This window comes from Geotrypetes seraphini, chromosome 8, assembly GCF_902459505.1.
Source record: "Geotrypetes seraphini chromosome 8, aGeoSer1.1, whole genome shotgun sequence".
Lineage (NCBI taxonomy): Eukaryota > Metazoa > Chordata > Amphibia > Gymnophiona > Dermophiidae > Geotrypetes > Geotrypetes seraphini.
Window position 1 is genome coordinate 188,965,734 of NC_047091.1, and position 25,413 is coordinate 188,991,146.

The following is a 25,413-nucleotide window of genomic DNA, read 5'->3' on the forward strand; positions in this document are numbered from 1 at the left end:
CCTCGATATTGGAACAAGTCGCATAAGGGGTTTTCGCTTACTCGGAATGAATGCATTCGATGCCTTAGTGACCTGAGACCTTCTGGGAAGCTGTTGGCTTTTTAGCTGGAGCGATGATCTGTGACACCGGAGTTGATGGTGGTGCATTGGGTGGTGTCGGTGTCTTCATCGTCACGTCCTTCGTTGTAGATGGTGTCGAAGACAAATATCCCTCCATGTCAACACCGAATAACTTTTCTTGTTGTAAAATGCAGCTTCTAATAGTTTGCTTCTGAAGAGTTCAACAGCACACACAGGATTGAATCCAGTGCTCTGGACCCAGACACTGTAAACACCAGGTGTGAGGGTCTCTGATGGAAATAGTTCGAGAACACAGGCTGTACTTTTTAAAACTCATTACTGGGTGGGACATCGACAGGAACACCGCCTCAGCCAAATTAAACTCGATGGGCTGACGAATAGAATGCTAGTTATAATCAAGAAGGGTATTACAACCAGAACGAAAGAAGTTATACTGCGTTGTATCGCGCGATGGTGCGTCCGCATCTGGACAACTGCGTACAATATTGGTCGCCGTACCTTAAGAAGGATATGGCGATACTCGAGAGGGTGCAAAGGAGAGCAACACGTCTGATAAAAGGTATGGAAAATCTTTCATACGCTGAGAGATTAGAGGAACTCGGGCTCTTTTCCCTGGAAAAGAGGAGACTTAGAGGGGATATGATAGAGACCTACAAGATCATGAAGGGCATACAGAAAGTGGAGAGGGACAGATTCTTCAAACTTTTGAAAAACTCAAGGACGAGAGGGCATTCAGAAAAGTTGAAAGGGGACAGCTTCAAAACAAATGCTAGGAAGTTTTTCTTCACCCAACATGTGGTGGACACCTGGAATACACTTCCAGAAGGCGTGATAGGACAGAGTACAGTATTGGGGTTCAAGAAGGGATTGGACAATTTTCTGTTTGAAAAAGGGATAGAGGGGTATAGATAGAGGATTACTGCACAGGTCTTGCACCTGTTGGGCCGCCACATGAGCGGACTGCTGGGCACGATGGACCTCTGGTCTGATCCAGCAGAGGCACTGCTTATGTTCTTATGCTCATCTGAAAAGAAAAAAAAATGGACTCCCGACAAGGTTGTTGGTGTTTTTGTTTTTTTTTTAAATCAAGGGAGAAATAAACTAAAAGAAAATAGAAGAAAAGAACGCTTGAGTGGGAAGGCAAGGCAAAAACAAAGAACATTAAGAAACACAGCTTCTTAGCTCCGCAGAAAAGTAAGAATTGAGGAGCCGTGCACCTACATTGGTTGGGAGGGAAGGCATTTGCACATGCGCAGTGCGGGCTATTGTGAACTTTCTAAAGTTCTTAAAGTGGCAATGCACTTTTAAAGTGTCCGTACTGGGGCTCCGTGGATGATGTCACCTGCATGTGAGAATATGCTGCCTGATTGTCCTGGGATAATAACTGCTATCGCGGTTTAGTAAAGGAGGGAGGGAGTTGAATTTACCAAAATGATGGGATTAGGTTGAGTTGAGTTTGATAAAATATTTCTGCCTACTCTGATCTTTCATAGTATGGGGGGGGGGGGTCTCAGTTTTTCTTCCTTTTTCTGTTACTTGTTTTTGTAGCATTCAATAATTCAATAAATAAATAAAAAAAGCTGCAGAACTCAGGTCCTTCCTGGCATAACAGTGAGAAATTATTTCAGACAACACAGGTACTAGTACTGCTAGGAGATGCTCTCCTGGAAGTCTGTGTTTATATTTCTGTATATTATGTACACTGACCACCACCGCACTAGGCATTATGAGGTAACGTTTATAGCAGGGCGCTTCAGCTAGCAGAGATTTTTCAAGATGTCATTTCATTTTGTATCAAAGCTATATTCAAATGCTTTTAATTTTAATGTTATTTGTTTACAATATTCTGTTCATATGTACTTAGTTCAGGGACAGATTTTTCAAATTAAGGGGATCAATAAGTATAAGGGGGCACTCAGAGAAATTGAAAGGGGAGAGGTTTAGAACAAACACCAGGAAGTTTTTTTTCACACAGAGGATGGTGGATACATAGAACGCGCTGCCGGAGGATGTGATAAACAGGAGCACGCTGCAGGGCTTCAAAGAAGCTTTGGATAGGTACTTGGAAGACAAAGGGATTGAGGGGTACAGATAAGAGTAGAGGTAGATTATAGGGATGGGATTAGAGGTAAGTTATAAAAATAATCAGGGACCACTGTTCAGGCACTAGGCCTGATGGGCTGCCGCGGGAGCGGACCGCTGAGCAAGATGGACCTCTGGTCTGACTCAGCGGGGGCAACTTCTTATGGTCTTATGTTTACATTACATTAAATTAGTACTTTGGGATTGCTAATATGCCCTAGAAGGAGTGCAATGTGGTTTAGAGGAGCCGGGCCATATTAAGGGATTATATTATTTCATTAGGGTTCATGACACAGATAACTTGGTTTGTATTGTGTATGCGTATGATTATGGCAAATGGCGCAGTGGTTAAAGCTACAGCCTCAGCACCCTGAGGTTGTGGGTTCAAACCACGCTGCTCCTTGTGACCTTGAGCAAATCACTTAATCCCCCCATTTCCCCAGGTACATTAGATAGATTGTGAGCCCACCAGGACAGACAGGGAAAAACTGCTTGAGTACCTGAATAAATTCATGTAAACCGTTCTGAGCTCCCCTGGGAGAACGGTAGAGAAAATTGAATAAATCAATCAATCTGGAGTTGTAGTCTTGATATTACGGGTTCTGGTATGGTTGTCTCTTTTCCAGTTGCACGATTAATCACAATTAAATTCTATATACGACAACTAGCATCACCTACGTTTTAGGCGCTGCTTGGCCTAAGTGAATTTAGGCATTGCTAAGAGTCCTAAGAGTGTCCTAAGAGTTCAGTACCAAAGTCTTAATTGTTAAACATTTTTTTGGGATTGACTGAAAACTGGCAAGGTCAATTACTACACCAATTTTTAAAAAATTGCATGCTGATTCCAAAGGTAGGCGTTGCTAGGCACCGCCAATTAGGGCACCTAATGGAGGCACCATTTATAGAATCTGGTCTTGTACAGTACAAAATATAGACAGCTGAAGTAAATTCTCAGAACTGATGTTTAAATTATTAAACTGAAAATAAAATCTTGTCTTTTTTCTAATCATTTTATTCCGTGTCTTGGGTTCTGCTTCCCTTTCTTTGCTCTTTCTCTCCTTCTTTCTTCTTCATTCCCTTCTCAATATCCATCTTTCACATCCAACTTCCTTCTATTTTTTCTGCCTCCTTCTCAAATCTATCTAGTTTCCAGCTCTCCCTTTTCCCTCTATCTCCTGCCATCTATGTGTATTTCCCCTTTTTCCCTTCTCATAACCTCTGTATATCATCTTCCATCCCCCATTTCCAACATACTTGTATGTTCCTCTTTTCCCGTCATCCAGCATCATCCCTTCCTCTCTCTTCCCCAGCACAGTTCTTCTCTTTCTACACACTCACCATCCTGCATCACACCTTGGTCTATCTCTCCCTCCAACATCCATTATCTTCACTCTAATACTGGTGAAGATGTGTGAGAGTGAAGAGATGAAGATAATGGATGTTGGAGGGAGAGAGACCAAGGTGTGATGCAGGATGGTGAGTGCGTAGAAAGAGAAGAACCTTGCTGGGTGTTTGGGGAAGAGAGAGGAAGGGATGATGCTGGATAATGCTGGATGATGATGCTGTCCCACTTCATATCTATCATGACTGTCTCTCCTCCTCTCCCCATCACCACTACAAAAAAAAATATCATCCCTCATTGCCCCATTTCCCCCCACTCCCAACCATCTACTATTGACTTGTCTCCCCTACATACTACATTGCCCAACCCCAACCCCCATTCTGCATTGCTTCATCTGTCCTCACCCCCATATTTTGCACTGCCACATCTCTTCCCCATCATATTATGCATTGCTCTGTTTTTCCCTATCTCCATACCCTATATTGCCCCATATTTCTCCCCCACCCCCATGGTCTGCACTCAGTAGCGTAGTAAGGGGGGCGAAGGGCAGCAGCACCCATCCTCCTCCCCACCCCCCTCCCCCTACTGTGCGCCGCTTCCCTTCCCCCGTACCTTTTTAACGTTCATGGCACAAGCAGCAACCCCAACCTGCTGCTCGCGCCAGCGTCGGGTCTTCTTCTGACATCACTTCCTGGACCCACGCCTAGGAAGTGATGTCAGAGGAAGAGCCAATGTTGGCACAAGCGGCAGGTTTGGGTTGCTGCTCGCGCCGCAAACATTAAAGAGGTACAGGGAAGGAGGTGGGGGCAGAGAAGAGAGCGGGGTGGGGCACCTCTCACCCTCGCTACTGTCACACCCGCGCTCCTGTAAGGCGCAGCAAGCACTCGGGGACGTGACCAAAACCTCAGATCCAGCGTGTCCCTTACTACCAAGGGATCCTTCAGGTCTTAATTCAGGCACGGTATCTGCCTCATGAGCATGCAAGGTAAAGAGTCTATAAGTCAGAAATGGCTAAACAACATAGCTTTATTTCAGCCACTGGCAAAATCAACAAAAATACAGGCTTCAGCCTAGCAGTTCAGGATAAACTTATATTCCATGGAATTATAACAAAAAGGTTCCAAACAACACAATCAGGATGTTCAAGTTTGGTCCGCACTGAATTGAGTACAGTCTCCTGCTTCTGGACTTTAACAAGTAAGTAACACAGTCCTCTTCACCAAAGGAGTAATACTTTGCCTTTGCAGGCTTTACACACAGTTCATACAAAAATAAGGTCAGCAATACTTGGTTTCTCAATGAACAGAAAAACAAACTTATAACAGAGTGTGCAGTGCAGCAGGTATAAATTTCACATGATCTTACTGTACTATACCATGCATATTTTCCCTTGGAAACGTTGCTGTTGTTACTATGCACAGCTGAGAGGGAAGGCAACATAATTGCTCAGCTTGGTAACAATCCAGGAAACCATTCACACGTTTGCTGGTAACCCACACTTCACTGCTTTAAAGAAAGCCTCCAAGTTTAGCTTTCAAGGATAGATCCTAAACTTACTTCAAAGAAGAACTATAGTTTAGCTGGCAGCTCAGAGATATAAACAGCAAACTCAACTCTTATGCTCACAGTGTTTCCATGACTCTTGGATTGGTCTCAGTTCCTACCCGGCTTTCCTGCACTTCCATGGCTTCTCCCAAGGATTCCAGGTAGGAGACAACTCCTCTGCCTCTACCATAGGCCAGTCTGTATTAGACTCCTCCGGGTGGAGTGAGAGTGACTGACTCTCCCCAGGTTTCCTCTCTCCTGTTTGCCTCCCTCCCCTTCCAGTTCTGAGGAGCCACATTTTATCCTGTGTAGAGCCATTCCCCCTCTGAATAGGTGGGGGAAGAGTTTTCCACACACCAGTCTTGTCCCTATTATTACAGGCAGGCTTTTTTCTAATCCTCATTCTCCTAGGCACAGGTTACTCAAAAGGTATCAAACTTCTGACAGTGGCAGGGACAGGTTTGCACTGGATACAGCTTTCAGCCTAACCTTTTCCTGCCCTGCCTCTTCTGACTCCACTTCATTGTCTAAGCAGTAGTCAGCTAGATCTATTAATTGGCCAACCACCTGATCAGCTCTCCTACACCTAGGCTCAGTGTGTTTTCTCCTGATCCTTGGGCAAAACCCGGCACGGATTCAGGTTTGTTATGGGCAAAACCCGGAACGGCCTTGGGTTTGTCACACTACCTCACTGTCTGCACCTCTCTGCTCCCTCCCTATACTGCTCTGGTCCATCTTTTCCTCTTTCCAGCCCCATATCCTGCATCTCTTCCCGCTTCCCCCATATTCTAAATTGGGCCATCTTATTTCTCTGTCCTCTCCCCCTCTCACTGGCTTCCTGTTTTTCAGTCAGACAGAGCCCGCAGCAACATCGAGGGGAATGTTCTTGTACCTGCCTTTTGCTTCCTGCTCTCGCTTCAGCTGCAGACTGGTGCAGGAGTGGGAGAGGACAGGGAGTCAAGATGACCCAATTCAGAATATGGAGGAGGGGGAAGAGAGCAACACTGGATGGCTGTGGGTAGGGGAGAAGGATGCATTAATTGTGTTGAAATATTTAACACAGTTAAACATTTAACGAGATAATTATATATATATATATATATATATATATATATATATATATATATATATATATATACACACACACACACACTAGTGTTTTAGCCCGTTACATTAACGGGTGCTAGGTGCCCTTTCCTATGTCCTTAGTGCCCCCAGTGCCTCCTTCCCGTGTCCTTAATGCCCCAGTGCCTCTGTCCTGTGTCCTTAGTGGCCCCAGTGCCTCCTATGTCCTTAGTGCCCTCAGTTCCCCTCCCTATGTTCTTAATGCCCCCAGTGCCTCCTTCCTATGTTCCCCTCACTACCTTCCAGAATTTGTCCCACCCCCACCCCCCTGAAGCCAGCCTGCCTGCCTCCCTCCCATCCCCCTGTGCAGTAGAACCCTTGAGCAGCATCTTTCAATTTCTACCCCCCCCCCATCCCCCTGTACAGTAGAAGCCGGTATTTTTCTATCCCATCCCCCTGTGCAGTAGAACCGTTGTTTTTCCCCCTCCCCCCGCCACTACTGCCGCCCTGTAGCTGACTCCACTGGCCTTCCCATCTGACCCTCCTACCTCAAGACGACATACAAACCACCAGCGTCCACAGTACTCTAAACACGCTGCTTTGCGGCCTTCTACTGCCCGTGATTTCCTCTGCCGTGTCTCAGGGATATGGCAGAGAAAATCAGGGCAGTAGAAGGCCACGAAGCAGCATGTTTACAGTGCTGCGGATGCTGATGGAGTCTAGAGGTTTTTGGTTGTCTTGCGGTGGGAGGCTCGGATGGGAGGGTCAACAGGGGTTCAGGTGCGGCGAGGAGGGGTGGGGGGTGCGCCAATGAACAACTTACTTATTGAGGGGGGAGCCACGCCGGGCGATGTGTAAGGGAGCCGGCAAGACCGCAGGGACCTTTGTAGGCGTGCATGCGTACTCCTGCCAGCCACGGACCTACTGATCACGAATCACGCAGGTAAGAGTGCACATGCGCGCTTAGTGTTTATTATAGTAGATATACATTGTTTTTAATAGACTGCTGATGCAGACATTCTGCCTTTGTCGGGTCTTTCAATAGAGTTTGGATGCTAACCCATGTTTGGAGGCCTTTTCTGCTTTTGTTACTTGACATGTGCTAATAAGAACATAAGATTTGCCGCTGCTGGGTCAGACCAGTAGTCCATCGTGCCCAGCAATCTGCTCACAGCCCTTAGGTCAAAGAACAGTGCCCTATTTGAGTCTAGCCTTACTTATCCAACTGTTTCTTGAATCCCTGAAGGGTGATTTCCCCTAAACAGCCGCTGAAAGAGCATTCCAGATTTCTACCACTCTCTGGGTGAAGAATGATGCCATAAGTGCATGGCCATTTTTAAACACTAAAGGCTCACGTGTTCTTCCTGCCTACTACTTAGCGCAGGAGCACCGACTCTCCACATCCCTGACACACACCCTCAAAAAATTACAAATAGTTTTAGCATGCGGTTAGCAGCATATATTTGGCAGTTACTACATATCACCTGAGCACATCTCACAGTATACCATTTCACGCCGTGTTTGGCTCACATGAACGCTTAATGTAGCTTATTAAAAGGGCCCCATATTTTGTATACCTCTGCATAATTTTAGAAAAGCTCTTTTGTTTGTGTATAACAGCTCTACACCCAGAAACAACTTTTTAAAATGACCTCCAAAAGGGGCTCTTATAAACATGCAAGGGAAATATATGCAAACGAGTGCAGACACCAAGAATTCCTCACATATTTATAGTGATCTATGAATAGACATTTCCAGAGCAGTGAGGACAGAGCAGGCCTGGAAAGCAGCATATGCACAAACTGTATAAATATATGAGTATTTTTTTTGTTATTTTTAATCTATTTCCTTCATTTTAATGATGTTTTTTATTTAAATTTGCATAAAGCTTAATTTAAAGTATGTGCATAGAGTAGCAGCATAACTTAGTTTTTTGCAGCAAGTATAAATTTCTGTAAGAATATATAGACAGATCTGGAAGCCTATTTATAAAGGCATATTGGACCCCATGCTGCCTTTTTATAGGTGCCCTGTTATCAATTTACCTCCTCGCCCCCCATGTCCACTGAGCTGCCTGCTTTCATCCTTGGAGAATCAAATCAGAACATCTGTCAAAGCTGAAGGTAGTTTCACAGAGAAGACAGCTGCTAGCATAGCTGGCTGAGCAGGCCAAGAATGCACATGCTATCAGAATATAAATAGGACATGTGATGGTCAGTTGACTTCACATCAGAATTAATGTCTTTGTTCATGGCAGGGAGCACTTAAGTGAGTTCATCTCTATAGAGAATGATACAGGGACAAATTTGTCCCCGTCCCCATTCCCATCCTGTCCCCGCAAGCGCTTTCTTAACTACACAAACCTTGAACACTTATGATTTTAAAGTGTCCAAGGCTTGTGCAGATGAGGACAGAACTTGCAGGAATGGGGCAGGGATAGGGACAGAGTTCATGGGGACGGAACAGGAATAGAGAGATACCACAGGGAAAATTTGTCCCTGGGCCATTTTGACTTCAAGAACCTGATCATCTCCTAGTTTGCATATTCTACCAAAAGGTTTTCAAGTATTTCTCTTTTGCATGCTTCTTCATATTTGTTATATAGTTGATCCTTCAGGATCCCAGCTGAGTTCCTAGCCATTTTACCTTGTCAAAAAATTATGTTATTTGACTGTAGAATTTGGGGTCACTTAGGGGTAATTTTGTAAGAAGCTACATAGTTTAGGTGCTAAGAATGTGTGTAAATGGCGGTATTTTAATCATTCAAATATAGGAGGCTAGTAAAGTGTTAATAGGCTAGAACATATTCCCCTTACTTCACCATGTAAACACAAAAATCTTAATTGGAAGGAACAAACCTCAGAAAAGCATAGTGCAACAACCACTCTTTCATATACAGTGGTACCTTGGTTTATGAGCATAATCCGTTCCAGGATCATGCTCGAATGCAAAACGCTCGTTTATCAAAGCAAAGTTCCCCATAGGCCTTAATGCAAACTCAGAAGATTCGTTCCACAACCAAAGTTTGCAATGGTGGCCCAGGGGTGAGTACCTGCCTTCGGGTGCTGCAGCGCTTCCAAAGTGGTGGCTTCCTTCCCTCAGGGTCCCCATGTGGCTGCCTTCCCACTTCAGCTGATGCCTCTGCCATCCGTCAGCATGCTTGTATGTGGTGAGCGTGTTGTTGGGGCAGCAGCTGACTGAGGAGAGGAGAAGCGAGACCGCGCGCATGCTCGTTCAGAATGGCGGCTGGCTTGGATCGGGAGCCAGGAGGTGTTGACGGACGGCAGAGGCATCGGCCGAAGCAGGAGGGCAGCCACACGGGGACCCCGAGGGAAGAAGCCACCACTTTGAAAGCGCTGCAGCACCCGTAGGCAGGTACTCACCCCTGGGCCACCATTGCTGTGCTCATTTATCAGGGCAGTGCTCGGTTTACGAGACAAAAGTTTGCTGAGTGTTTTGCTCGTCTTGCAAAACACTCACAAACCGGTGCACTCGTAAACCGAGGTACCACTATACAGAGGTACCTTGGTTTACAAGCATAATTCATTCCAGAAGCATGCTTGTAATCCAAAGCACTCATATATCAAAGCAAATTTCCCCATAGGAAATAATGGAAACTCAGACGATTCATTCCACAACCCAAAAGGTTTTCTATAAGGTGCTATAAGGAACTGGGAGGAAGTGTCGAGGGATGGCCCAGTGGGTACCTGCCTGGATGATGTCCGGGTGCCGCAGCCCCTTCAGCAGGGTGACTTCCATCAGCAGTTTGTAGGTGGCCAGATGCTGGCAACCCTCGGGGTCCTTGTACAGCTGCAGGCAGCGCCACATGTCACTGCCCTCCCGATGGATGCGCTTCAGGGTGATGCTTCTGCCGTCCACCAGCCTCCCTTTCCACACCACTTTGGAGAACCCTGAGCCCACGTAGCCGAGCGCCATCCCACTAAAACATCACGTATGTGTGCATTATATATAAACATGCACAATGTTGATGAGCGCAGCACATCATCGTTGTTTGTGCTTATACGTAACGCGTGCATACGTGCTCGTTTCTTGAGTAAACGCTCGTTTTGTGAGTTCAAATTTGCTGGATTGTTATGCTAGTCTTACAAAACACTCGCAAACCGAGGTTTGACTGTATCTGCAAAAACTACGACTACTTATAATTTCTATAGTGCTGCTAGATGTACACAGCGCTGTACATTAATATGTAAGTATCATCTTGGTGCACAGCATCAGTGCTCGTAACTGAAAACATCAAGTTATAGCATGGTGGTTCACTGTTTGAGCTACTCAGCAGTACCAGATCTCTGGCTAAGACCTACCTTTTCAGCCACTGAACTCATCTGACACACCTGAACGCTACTAGCACTATGGGTTACGTGTAAAAAGCCCCAGCTCTGGGGGGTGCATGAGCATCCCGAATATTGAGCAAACTCTTTGTGTTGGAGGCAGGGCAAATTCCATTGGGTTTAGCACCCCCCCTCTCATTGTGAAAAGTTGGTTGGTTCTTGTGACTGTCATAGTCCTCATTGGCTTTCTTTTACCTATGACTAATTTTCTGCTGATTTATGTGCTGTTTCTTTTACATTGTATATAGCACAGTTACTTACCGTAACAGGTGTTATCCAGGGATAGCAGCCAGATATTCTTATATGGGTGACATCAGCCACAAAGCCCTGGTACGGACAGCTGCAAAAATGCATTGCCACTTTAACAACTTTAAAAAGTTTGCAACTGACCACACCACGCATGTGCGAGTCCCTTCCCGCTCAACATAGGTGCGCAGCTCCTCAGTTCAATAAGCCAGCTAAGAAGCCAACCAGGGGAGGTGGGTGGGTTGTGAGAATAGCTGCCTCCTGTCCCTGGATAACATCTGTTATGGTAAGTAACTGTGCTTTATCCCAGGACAAGCAGGCAGCATATTCCCACATATAGCTGACCTCCAAGCTAACCAGAATGGGATGGTGGGAGTGTTGGCGTTTAGGAAAATAAATTTTGTAATACTACTTGACCAAAGAAGAAAATACTGCCTGGAGTTGAAGAGGGTAACTTGTGGTTGAGAGAGGATGCAAACAAGTCAATATGAGGAATCCCCTACTGAGAAAGGAGTTGAAGGAGAGTTGATCGTCAATTTGTGAAGTTGAAAAATCCTGCTGAGTTGCAGATTGCTGTTACAAAGATGTGAAGAGTAATTGCCAAGTGTCAGAATTTCTGGGTGTCCTGACAAAGAAAGAGGGACCCAGTCTGCCATAGTAATCGATACAGTTCAACTAAACTCGAATGTCCATGCACTAGAATAACTCAAACAATATGTGTGGAACACTTTATATTGTATATAATGTGATTAAAACAGAGGAGAAAGGACCTCAAAAAACCCCAGGATCATAATCAATAAAGTTATAACCAAACAGGGTTAGGTTTTCATCACCGGTCCAAAACCCTGTGTGAACTATTTAAAATATTTTTTTTACTTGTTTTTATAATGCAATATGTGATATATAATGATATTTAAATATTGTGATTTAAAATCTCTCAAATTGCTAAAGAGCAAGTTAAAGCTGGCAGATTTGTTTTCAGGCTTTCTATAATGTGAAATAGACCAAGCACTTATCTTAATAGCCCAACAGAGGCCCAACCGTTTCGCTCAACGGGCTTCTTCAGGGGTAACGATAAGAAATACGGTGCCGGTACACACTTTGCTCAAAATTTCTTAAAAAAAGAGAGAGAAAAATAAAGAACATTATATCAATGTTTTTACGACAAATAAGGACATATTCATTTTGATAACGTAATGATATTATGACTGCTGATGCTACATGTTAGAATATTCTGTTAATGAACCAAATAGAACCGCAAGCATCAAAACAAACAATACAATGCAAATATTATTTAATAAAATGTATAACTTGCCTACAGTATAGCTGCAAATTATTTTGCCAGCAACAATTGTAAAACAAGATGGCGCCCGAATTTAAACAGGACGCCGAGATTTTTTTAACCAATCAAATTCTTGAATGACGTCAAGAATGATGACGCTGTATATACTTAACTCTGAGAAAATATTAAAGGTAAACTAACGTCTGTGTTCAAACAAGACGCTAAGACATTGTTAACTTATCTAATTGATAGTACATATGTTTAAAAGTGTATGATTAGAAAAAAATATATTTTGAATCAGTCAAAAAAACTGAAAACATGATAATAAAGAAAAATTAAATCTGAAAACCCATATTGCAACTTTCATAATTAAAACTGAAAAAATATATATATAAGGGCAAAAAACAGGAATAAAAAATATATAAATGGTTGAAGACTAATGTTATATATGAAGACAAAATCAGAAAAAAGCATGCCATTCAATATGGCTATTGAGTCCTTGGGGTTCTAATGTATGTAATCTCGAGATCCACAGTTGTTCACGGCGTAATAATTGCTTATTGCGATCTCTTCCCCTTGCAGATTTCGGAATATGATCAATCACCCAACATTTGAACTGATGGAATTTATGGTGAAATTCTGAACAATGGGCGACCAAGGGTGCTTCAGTTCTTATCCTTTTGAAATTAGAGCGATGTTCAGTTAATCTGATCTTGAGACTTCTGATGGTCTTCCCAACATAAAGTTTATTGCAGGGACATAACAAAAGATAAACAATATAAGTACTATTACAATTGCTAAAAAAATGTGTAGTGTAAAGTTTATTGTCAAATGGATTGATAAAATGATCGGATTGCAACATGATCTCACAGTTTAAGCAATGACCACATTTATAATGACCCTTTAAAATAGATGTCTTTGATGTGGTAGTCTTCAATTCTGACGGGCTCAACAGCTCTTTAAGATTCTTCCCCTGTGAGATCATGTTGCAATCCGATCATTTTATCAATCCATTTGACAATAAACTTTACACTACACATTTTTTTAGCAATTGTAATAGTACTTATATTGTTTATCTTTTGTTATGTCCCTGCAATAAACTTTATGTTGGGAAGACCATCAGAAGTCTCAAGATCAGATTAACTGAACATCGCTCTAATTTCAAAAGGATAAGAACTGAAGCACCCTTGGTCGCCCATTGTTCAGAATTTCACCATAAATTCCATCAGTTCAAATGTTGGGTGATTGATCATATTCCGAAATCTGCAAGGGGAAGAGATCGCAATAAGCAATTATTACGCCGTGAACAACTGTGGATCTCGAGATTACATACATTAGAACCCCAAGGACTCAATAGCCATATTGAATGGCATGCTTTTTTCTGATTTTGTCTTCATATATAACATTAGTCTTCAACCATTTATATATTTTTTATTCCTGTTTTTTGCCCTTATATATATATTTTTTCAGTTTTAATTATGAAAGTTGCAATATGGGTTTTCAGATTTAATTTTTCTTTATTATCATGTTTTCAGTTTTTTTGACTGATTCAAAATATATTTTTTTTCTAATCATACACTTTTAAACATATGTACTATCAATTAGATAAGTTAACAATGTCTTAGCGTCTTGTTTGAACACAGACGTTAGTTTACCTTTAAAATTTTCTCAGAGTTAAGTATATACAGCGTCATCATTCTTGACGTCATTCAAGAATTTGATTGGTTAAAAAAATCTCGGCGTCCTGTTTAAATTCGGGCGCCATCTTGTTTTACAATTGTTGCTGGCAAAATAATTTGCAGCTATACTGTAGGCAAGTTATACATTTTATTAAATAATATTTGCATTGTATTGTTTGTTTTGATGCTTGCGGTTCTATTTGGTTCATTAACAGAATATTCTAACATGTAGCATCAGCAGTCATAATATCATTACGTTATCAAAATGAATATGTCCTTATTTGTCGTAAAAACATTGATATAATGTTCTTTATTTTTCTCTCTCTTTTTTTAAGAAATTTTGAGCAAAGTGTGTACCGGCACCGTATTTCTTATCGTTACCCCTGAAGAAGCCCGTTGAGCGAAACGGTTGGGCCTCTGTTGGGCTATTACGATAAGTGCTTGGTCTATTTCACATTATAGAAAGCCTGAAAACAAATCTGCCAGCTTTAACTTGCTCTTTAGCAATTTGAGAGATTTTAAATCACAATATTTAAATATCATTATATATCACATATTGCATTATAAAAACAAGTAAAAAAAATATTTTAAATAGTTCACACAGGGGTTTTGGACCGGTGATGAAAACCTAACCCCGTTTGGTTATAACTTTATTGATTATGATCCTGGGGTTTTTTGAGGTCCTTTTTCCTCTGTTTTAATCACATTATATACAATATAAAGTGTTCCACACATATTGTTTGAGTTACTCATTTTTTGGACACTTATAAGAGTTTCCACCTATTTTTCAGTGTACCGTGCACTAGAATGACATGAATCGACACTGCATACTGAAATGCCATGAGAGTGTAAGGATGGCATGAAGTGCAAAGACTATTAGATGAGCTCTCCAAACACTAAGTGATGAATCCCAAGAAGGAAGATGAGTGGAACAAAAAAACCCTGATGAGATGTATCCAATACTGCAGAGTCTTTGGAAAAAGACAATGCAACTAGCAGGTGTTGAGATCATGGTCAAAAGCGTTGACTACCAGTATGACAGGAACCATTAAAGCGACCCAAGTGGAAGCTTCTCGAATAGGGTTATATGGACTGTGAAGGCCATGACAGGTAAGAAAAAATGTCAGTTGCCTAGGCAAGAAGGATGGAAGGAGAAGAATGTAAAACAAAGCTGGATTAAAGTAGTCTGGTTTTGTTGAGAGAAGAAAAACTCCAAGAAGAGCGGTAGCGATCATAACTACAATGAATTAGAAAACCCAAAGGAGTCGGAGTTGAGGTTTGGGAAAAAAGAAAACGAAGCCCAACTATTAAAGAAAAACTTTTCTGAATCGCTGGTGCTCACCTCTTACGAGGAAGAAGCATTAAGTAACCAAACAGTTAGATAGGTATGACAATTAGGCCCTTGATACCCTGAAAAGGGAAGCAAGGCCGAGCAACAGAAGTGTTCAATGGTGATGATACCACGCAAATAGAAACTGAGGAATGTTCTGTATGCAGGGTGCACCAGAAGTCAAAGAGAAACCTCCATAAGATCAAGATGAAGCACAGACCTTGGTATGGAGAATATAAGGTCTAATTGTCCAGAAGGAGAAAAAGAAAGGTCTCCCAGGTGAAGAAGCCTTGAAGGAGACCAGTTAGGTGAAGTCTGAAGAGTTGTAGAGAAGGCTGAGCTGAAACTAAAGACTGTAAAAAAAAATCATCAGAAAAACAGCAGGAACAAAACTGCAAAGTTGACAGGATAGTCCGTGTCCATATAGCAAAAATAAAAACTCTCTATAGAAGATGTCTCTCTAGGAGGAGGCTTCCAAGGAGATTGTGCCTCAGGAGAACCAGAAGCCTCTGTAATCAAATGAGAAATGTCCACATTGTAATCAAATCAAAGATTAGAGTCACTAAAGATTGATAAAAAATGCTGCTTGGAATGGTGTTGGCTTGATGACAATGACGAAACTTCTGCAGGGTTCTTGCGCTTCTCAGGACATGGAGAAGAAACATGCTTCGAAAAACTGAAACAGCATCAGGAGGAATGATGTTGCGATGCATGACTGGAAAGTCAAGATAACCGGTACCGGGGACCATGATGGTGCATCGATGAAGCATCGATGGTACCAGATAGCCGCGTCATGTTCAGGCTGGCCCAGTAACGAAGCAGTCGGTCAGGAAAAAAAACTCAAGCTGCTCCTGAAGAGAAAAAACACCGGCTCCCTTAGCTATTTTGGCGGTATCCTTGGTGCCCTCAGCCCATTCCGAAGAGAGTGACTGATGCAACTGTTAATGGAGAAGGCAGGAGCCACTAGAGGAATGGTCGATTGGTCAGCATGAATGGACTCGAAGCCAGAATGACCTGCAACATTGGTGGCTTAGGCTTCTGTGCTGCTACCATTAGTGTTGCGGCTCACCTCGAAGAGGGTGACTTGGGTAAGATGCGACCCTCGATGGAAGATAGGCGAGCCGCAAGAGTGATTGCTGTAAGGTTGGCATAAATTAACTCGATGCCATAATGGCCTGCGACGATGACATAACTCCTCCAACACCAATGTCTATGTCTTCAATGTCGATGTCTTATTAACAACTGATTGAAAAAGTGCCCACAGCACCTGCCTTACTTAACAAAAATCCCGTGAACAGGCAGGAAATCAACAGGGAGACCATCTCAGCCATAATTAAAGCCAAGGCTGAGGCAAGTGAAGAGGCCCTGCCGACCGAACGCCTGTGAAGGAAAAGTGAGGTGAAGAAAAGAAAAAACTCAGGGTTTTTTTTTTTTTTTTTTTACAAACAAAAAGAAACGAGAGAAAGTAGATAATAGACTAAAAATTAAAATAAAATGCGCGTGAGCGGAAGGCAAAAGGCATAAATGAAGGAACGTTTAAAAACACGACTTCTTAGTTCTGCAGAAAACTAAGAACTGAGGAGCTTCACACCTACGTCGGGTGGGAAGACACTCACGCATGCACGGTGTGGTCAGTCACGAACTTTCTAAAGTTCTTAAAATGCCAGTGCACTTTTGCAACTGTCCATACCAGGGCTCCGCGGATGACATTACTCATATGTGAGAATATGCTACCTGCTTGACCTGGGATAATTATTGCAACACATCTTGGACAGGGTACCACACGAAAGCTGCATGTATTAATGTGGAATGCCACAGGGATCTGTCCTTGGGTTGGCTGTTTTTAACATCTTTGAGCATGATAATGCGGAAGGTCTGTCTGGTAACATTTGTAGTTTTGCGGACAATAACAAACTGTGTAATAGGGTACACACTCCAGAGGGTGTGCATAATATGAGGTGGAATCCAGCAAAGCTTGAAGAATGGTCAAGAAATTGGCAACTGTTTTAATGATACGCTGGGCTGCAAAAATATAAGAGCATGGTATAGTATAGGGGGCAAAGTACTGCTGTGTATGAAAGAAGTCTCTCAGAACAAAAATGGAACCCTATAAAGAGTGGAGGTGTAAGTACACAAAAATCTAAAGCCCTCCCTCACCCCAAGAAGGCAAAATGATTAAGGGAAAGAGATGAGGTCTGCTGATTGCTCAAACTAGCCAACTGTGTATTAAATTTTGATTTTTTAACGGGAGAACCCTCAGTCACACAGCAACCCCTGGAAAATCCAGGGACAAGCTGCCGCAGGTTTACACTCAAAAAGGTGTTAACTGCGAAACATCCCCGGGCTCTCTCCGTGTGAATAACTAATGTGCACAACAAAAAGTGCTATGTGTGAAAAACAATATATGAAAAAACACACATCAATTATAAATAAAGATAGAATTCATCTCTTTCCCCTAATCTGGGGGCCAAAAGGAAAACTAGTGTCCAAATCTAACCAAGCAAAAAAAACACAACTGGAAGAACTTAGCTTCTCCGTGTGTGTTTAGTCAGCAGGCAGTGTCTTCGTCCAACGGGACTCCGTTTCGGGGGTGTACACCCCCTTCCTCAGGAACTGGACTGTGCTGGATATTTCAAATTTGTTGATAAAGCTGGTAAGGCAAGGAAGAAATGGCACTAAACCGGAGAGGACGCCTCCGATTTAAACTGCAGACTCAAATGTGATAGGTGGAAAAAGTCAGCTGACGCATCAGCTGGTCAGAGGTCATCGGAAGGAACAATCATGAACATCATGGTGTAAATGTAAACTGAACTTAAGCTTCCAAAGTCAGTAAGTATGTTGCCATTCAATATAATCGTTCAGACCTTTTGGAGACAAAGTTTGGAGTTCAAAGATCCAAAATTGTTCCCTGCGCTGGAGCCAGATTAGTTTGTCCCCCTGGAAATCCTCAAACGCCTGCTCCATGATAAACCAGCGTAAGTCTTGAAAAGAATGATTAACCAATATGCAATGAGGCACTATAGGAGCATTCATAGATTGAGTATGAATGCGTGATCGATGGGTGAGGGAGGGCTTTAGATTTTTGTGTATGAAAGAAGAGCAGGGCTTGGGGGTGATTGTGTCTGATGATCTTAAGGTAGTAAAACAGGTAGAAAAGATGACAGTCAAAGCCAAGAGGATGCTCAGGTGCATAGGGAGAAGAACAGCCAGTAGGAAAAGGGAGGAAATAATGCCATTGTATAAATTTCTTGTGAGGCCCGTACCTTAAGAAGGATATGGCGATACTCGAGAGGGTTCAGAAAAGAGCAACGCGATTGATTAAAGGTATAGAAAACCTTTCATATGCTGAAAGACTAGAGAAACTGGGGCTCTTTTCACTGGAAAAGCGGAGACTTAGAGGGGATATGATAGAGACTTACAAAATCATGAAGAGCATAGAGAAAGTGGAGAGGGACAGATTCTTCAAACTTTTGAAAAGTACAAGAACGAGAGGGCATTCAGAAAAGTTAAGAGGGGACAGATTCAGAACCAATGCTAGGAAGTTCTTCTTCACCCAAAGGGTGGTGGACACCTGGAATGCGCTTCCAGAGGGTGTGATAGGACAGAGTACAGTTTTGGGGTTCAAGAAGGGATTAGATAATTTCCTGAAGGAAAAGGGGATAGAAGGATATAGATAGAGGATTACTATACAGGTCCTGGACCTGATGGGCCACTGCGTGAGCAGACTACTGGGCAAGATGGACCTCTGGTCTGCCCGAGCAGAGGGAATGCTTATTTTCTTATGTGTGCAATTCCAGAGACGACACTTTCAAAAAGATATAAATAGGATGGAGTCATTCTAGAGGGCTGCTACAAAACTGGTTAGTGATCTTTTTCATAAGGCGAATGGGGCCAGACTTAAAGCTCTCAATCTGTATACTTTGGAGGAAAGGCGGGAGAAGGGAGATATGATAGGGACGTTTAAATACCTACTGTATGTGGCTTAAATGTGCATGAGTCGAGTCTCTTTCATTTGAAAGGAAGCTCTGGAATGAGATGACATAGAATAAAGAGGTGATAGGCTCCGGAGTAATCTAAGGAAATACTTTTTTACAGAAAGGGTGGTAGATGCATGGAACAGTCTCAGAGAAGAGGTGGTGGAGACAGAGACTGTGTCTGAATTCAAAAGGGCCTGGGATAGGCATGTGGGATCTCTCAGAGAGAGAAAGAGATAATGGTTACTGCGGATAGACAGAGTAGATGGGCCATTTGGCCTTTATCTGCCATCATCATGTTTCTATTAAAAGTTCTTCCTCTGACTTACTCTGCTGTAGCTGTTGCTGCAGTCAGGAGATTCAGTCAACCACTATTATTTTAAAAAAAACAAAAAAAAACCCCACCCACAGCAGTTTGTGAAGAACAAACAGAACAATAAATTTAATGAGGGATGAACTATTTATATGGATTCTGCTTAATTCAGCAAGATGTAAAAATATCTTATTGTAGAGACCTGCTATGTAAAGGTGAGCTAGGTCTTTACAAATGGGCTGAGCCAGCCCAACATCTAAATACTTGTTTCATTTTCTGAACCAAAAGCAGGGCAACACACTGAGATAAAACCTTAACTGGAATTTGTTCCTGAATTTGATGACATGAGACCATCTTTTAAGCAAATTGTTCCTTTACATTATCCACCTTCACTAGCAGCAGGGCATAGGAGGCCTGCAATTTCACAGTTCTCTAGGATATGAAGGTGGTTGGCCTTAGCACCGACAACACACTATGCAAGAATTGAGAATGGTTGTGTTACCAGAGCAACACAAGCTATGCTGCCCTTTCAAAGCCATCCCTGCAGCCCCCAGATTTTACACATAAGTTGATCCAGTTCTGATTTTACCTGTCTATATGAATTTGTAGTTCTGATGCCCCTACTTATTTTTGCCACAAAAAATGACAAGTACAGAGTGAAAGGCACAGCATCTTGGAGAATGCTGCTAGACCTCTTGACATATCTAGTAGTGGAAATGAAGATTTTGAGGTAAGCATTCTCCTTATCTTTCAGCCAGTGGGGTTTTTGACAGTTCTATTTTTATGCATAGAAGATAGGAAGCGGCATGCAAAAATATTCAAAGTACTAGCACATATCATTACTCCGTAAATGGACACATATTTTACATAGAGTATATTTTACTGAAGAAGTGTACACTGGAAGACCGGGTAGAATGTATGGGGGTGTATATTTACATATAAGACAACAAAAACCATTACAGGATCAAGCTGAGTTGTAGAAAATTTTTTCTTTCACCTAAGTTAAACTGACAGGGACAAGCCTCAGATAACGGAGTGATTTATTTCATACTGGAATTTCTTCCAAGAGAAGAAAGAGTCTTTTCTCTTTACTCCAGATGACATCACCGGCTTGAACCCGTCCTCCCTACTATTATTTAAATTATAAATTCATTACATTACTTAATTGATTACTTTATTAATAATTCATAAATCAATTCCTTATTATTATCTTATTGTTTAATCTAATCTAGATCTTAAACACTTCATCAAATTTTAATACTACATTAAATTTTTTTTAAAACCCTTATAACTCAATACTATCTCATGACTAGTTAGGGGTTTTCTAAAAAGACTGTTAAAAAAGAACTACAATTCAACTCAATACTCAGGATCAGCAGCAAAAAAGTGCTTAAACTTTTTAAAGTGCACTGGTGCTTTAGGTACTTCAAAAAGTGTATCAATGTAATTTCCTTGATTCAAAAATTCTTTTAAATTCTTACCTCTAGAAAATGCTAGTCTTAAATTAGTTTGTTGAAAACCAGGGAGAGATTGCACAATGTCCCTTCTGTTTTTAATAATTTTAATAATTTCAAAACTCAATGTGGAATGTTTTAGAACGCAAGTGATCACATGATCAGATTCCAAAGAAGAGTTGTTGGAATCTGATAGTAATAGCTCTCTGTTGTTAAATTTGGCTCTTTTGTATGCATCAATCAAGATATTACCCAATGGACATTTTAAGTGTGGTCATTGTTCTGTTTGTGAAGTTTCTCTCCAAATCAAAGAGTTCATCAATCCTAAGAATCAAAAATCTTATGTACTAAGAAACTTCAGTACATGTCAAACCGATCATGTGGTATACATAATTATATGTCCATGTCCCAAGATGTATGTGGGCATGACTACAAGACTATTTAAGACCCGTCTTGCAGAACATAAATTGAACATCAAAAGAGCTATTATTAAAGAACCTCTAGTACAACATTGCATTGAATCTTCTCATACATTCAATAACCTTAAAGGTTTTATTATTGAAGTGATCAAAAAGAACAACAGAGGAGGCAACAGAATTGCAGCTTTAAAACGTTGTGAAAGTTTTTGGATTTTTACGTTACAAACTTTGTCCCCTCATGGACTTAATGACAGGATCGATTGGTCAATTTATTATTAACTTTAAAGCATGATAAAACTTTAAAGTATAATAAAACTTTTCAACAATTAATCAATTAATTTAGAATATGACAAACCATCTTTTCAACATCTCCAATATTTTCAAATTCATTTTGGTTTATGTTTTTTAAAATCAGTGACATAATTCACCATGATTGGCTGTATAAAATCTCAATGCAGTGGGTAACTGAGAAAGTATTCATACAAATGCAACAAGAGAATTGTAGCAACGGGATAACAATTCTCTTGTTGCATTTGTATGAATACTTTCTCAGTTACCCACTGCATTGATGTTTGCATTTGAATGAAAATAGACTCTCAATTCAATATATGTGAAGAGAATGGCTCAGATTTTTGTGTATAAAATCTCAGCATTCAAAGCTGACAGCGCCATTTTGAATTCAATTCTTTTGAGCCACGGAGGAAGCTGTGTTCCGTAAGTTGCTATTTTTAAGTTAAGCACTTGAAATTAAGATTATTTTGACTAAAACTAAGTTGTTTTAAATAATACTGATCAATCTATTCAATATTTAGGTACCGCTAAGACTTTAACCTCTGACAAAATCGACTTGGGTGAAACGGAGGCCTCGACGGGTTTTACAATGCAGTGCTGTTGATCACATAAACTAAGATAAGTGATTTTGAAATTTATGGCACTATCTTTTTTTTATATTTATTATATATTTAAGGTGAAAAAAGTTTATAAAAAATCTAAAGTATCTCTAACATCTATGCAATGATTGAGATACTTATTGATCTGGAATTCTGGTATTTGATTGCTTAATTTCAAGGTCTCTGAGGCTCCCCTTCATATATTTATAAAATTATCACTTTTGGTGCTAGTTTTATGGTGTGTTTTGGTTTTGACTTTTTGTGACTTAGACCATGTTTTAAATGGTCTAAGTCACAATGTCCAAGTTCCGTCTAGGCTCTGTTGTAAAACTTTCGGTTATACATGCAGTACGACTAAGTCCCGCCCAAATCCCGCCCTTGACACTCCTCCTGAAATGACCCGTTTAGCTATGGTCGTTCAGCGGCACTGTGAAGGCCTAGGTCGTTTAGAAATACGTCCAAAACATATCAGCACTTGGACGTCTTTCATTTATGATCGTCCAAGTGCCGACTTAGGCCACTTTTTGGACGTTTTTCTCTTTTGATTATGAGCCCCTAAGCTTGTATATTTTGGTCTTTTTGAAACCGAAGTGGTTACTTTATATTTTCTGTCTTCCGACGAGGCCTGTGTTCGTGGGACAAATTTACACCCGCTGTCAGAGATAAAGTTTTTAGCAACACTTCTTCATTTTAGCCGCACATTACTCTGTTATCTGAGGCTTGTCCCTGTCAGTTTAACATAGGTGAAAGAAAAAATTTTCTACAATTCAGCTTGATCCTTTAATGGTTTTGTTGTCTTATATTTAACTATTTAACTAACCATTTAGTTCCTTAATTTATTGGTGTATATTTATACACATAACAGGGGAATTTATTCATATTTGTTCATTTTCTTTCCTTGAATCCTGTGTTGTGAGTATATTTTCTTTGCTTTTTTGGACTTGATTAAAGTATATGGTGTGTTTGATTGATTTCTTCTTTAGGAACTCGTTATCTTTATAACCACTCTCCTCTTAAAGTTAGGTTTCTAAGGAGGAATGATTATTGTACAATTTGGGGGGGTTTCTTCTATGTTATAACTTATTCTTAGATATAGTCCTGATGATATCACCCTGTGTTTATGGGAACATTTGTAAAATTAGAAATAAAAAAAAAACATTCTCTGCAGTAACACATTACCAAATAGCTTGAATAAATAGTGTTTAGTAACTGCTCATTTTTACCACTGTTTAGTGAAAGAGCCTCTTATCTACTGGACAATCCCAGCTTGAGATGTGTCTGAGATACACACGCTTACTTGCTGAGAATGCAGTTTCCGTGTGGACAGGAGGTGTAGATGGCAGGAAAGGCGGGTACCCCACAAAGAAGGAACGTAGGGAGCGTTCTGAAAGGAGAGGAGAGCGCTGTGAAGGTATGTTCTCACAACTCCCAACACTATTGTGAATCTTCAAGTTCAAGGGCTTGCCCTTTTTCTTTGTTCTGTAAAAAAATTAAAATGGGGTCAAAGTTAGAAGAAAGAATCTCAGGATATTACAGTTAAGCGTGTGCCCAATTTCTACATGCAATTCAATTGACTAATGTGACAATTAGCAACAATAACTGAGTGCTATAATTACTGGCTCTAGTTGACAACAATTTGGATTTGCACACACATCTTGCTAAGTGATATTCTATAGCACGAAACTGAAAAAGAGGCTTGACTATGGGAGAGGCATGGGTGGGTGAGGGGCACATCATATCATAGAATTTGGGGAATCTGCATCTAATTTACATGCCAACTTAAAGTTGGGCGCAGATCCTGTTATGTGCTACTCTATAAATGGTGCCCAACTTGGAGTACTGTTTACAGAACAGCACCTGCAAAACACCACTTAGGTCCCCTACTGGCACTTTCACAGGTAAGCACACATACTCAAAACATTTACACACACAAGGGGCATTATAAAATTGACCTTCACATGTTTAGTAACAGTGGCTCTAAAGGCTGAGACCCTTCAAGCCACTACTATAAAAAAAAATGCCCCAATATAAGAGCACTGACTGTACCCTATCCTATCATTGAAGTATCTGTGGGGGTCTCAAAGAGAAGACCTCAAGTGAGATTGTGAGGAATCATCCACCATTGAAGAGAGTGATGGAGGCTTGGATTGGAACAGATAGATGTCCAGTGGCTTGAGACCATTTGGTCGATAGGATGCACTGTGGAACTCTGAGGTAAAAATGTGTCATAAGAACATAATAGCAGCCTTACTGGGTCAGACCAATGGCCCATCCAAGCCCAGTAGCCCCTTCTCATGGTGGCCAATCCAGGTCACTAGTACCTGGCCAAAACCCAATGAGTAGCAACATTCCATGCTACCGATCCAGAGCAAGCAGTGGCTTCCCCCATGTCTTTCTCAATAACAGACTATGGACTTTTCCTCAAGGAACTTGTCCAAACCTTTCTTAAAACCAAATACGCTATCTGCTCTTACCACATCCTCTGGCAATGCGTTCCAGAGCTTAACTATTCTATGAGTGAAAAAAAATTCCTCCTATTGGTTTTAAAAGTATTTCCCTGTAACTTCATCAAGTGTTCCCCTAGTCTTTGTAATTTTTGACGGATCCACTTGTACCCATTCTACTCTACTCAGGATTTTGTAGACTTCAATCATATCTCCCCTCAGCCGTCTCTTTCCCAAGCTGAAGAGCCTTAATTGTTTTAGTCTTTCCTCATACGAGAGGAGTTCCATCCCTTTTACCATCTTGGCCGCTCTTCTTTGAACCTTTTCTAGTGCCACTATATCTTTCTTGAGATAAGGAGACCAGAACTGAACACAATACTCCAGATGAGTTTCAAGTTTCAAGTTTATTAGGATTTGATATACCGCCTATCAAGGTTATCTAAGCGGTTTTTACAATCAGGTACTCAAGCATTTTCCCTCTCTGTCCAGGTGGGCTCACAATCTATCTAATGTACCTGGGGCTATGGAGGATTAAGTGACTTGCCCAGGGTCACAAGGAGCAGCGTGGGGTTTGAACCCACAACCCCAGGGTGCTGAGGCTGTAGCTCCGACCACTGTGCCACACACTCCTCCATGAGGTCATACCATGGAGCGATACAGGGGCATAATATTCTTAGTCTTGTTAACCATACCTTTTTAAATAATTCCTAGCAACCTGCTTGCTTTATTGGCCACAGCCGCACATTGGGCGGAAGGTTTCATTGTATTGTCTACCATGACACCCGGATCTTTTTCTTGGGCGCTAATCCCCAAGGTGGACCCTAATATAAGGTTAGACCCCCCCCCCCAAAAAAAATGTAAGGTTTGGAGGGGTTATGATTGAAGCGGCCTTACAATCTGCGGTCCCGAGTTCAATTC

The 25,413-nt window shown here is 41.4% G+C and overlaps 1 protein-coding gene across 1 annotated transcript in view; it reads right to left on the bottom strand.

Moving 5' to 3' along the window:
* KSR2 (kinase suppressor of ras 2) overlaps window positions 1-25,413 on the bottom strand; it is a 530,220-nt gene that overhangs the window by 308,462 nt on the left and 196,345 nt on the right. The window contains exon 6 of the mRNA XM_033953868.1: window positions 23,349-23,530. Coding sequence (XP_033809759.1) covers window positions 23,349-23,530 — 182 coding nt within the window. The remainder of the gene's footprint in view (window positions 1-23,348; window positions 23,531-25,413) is intronic.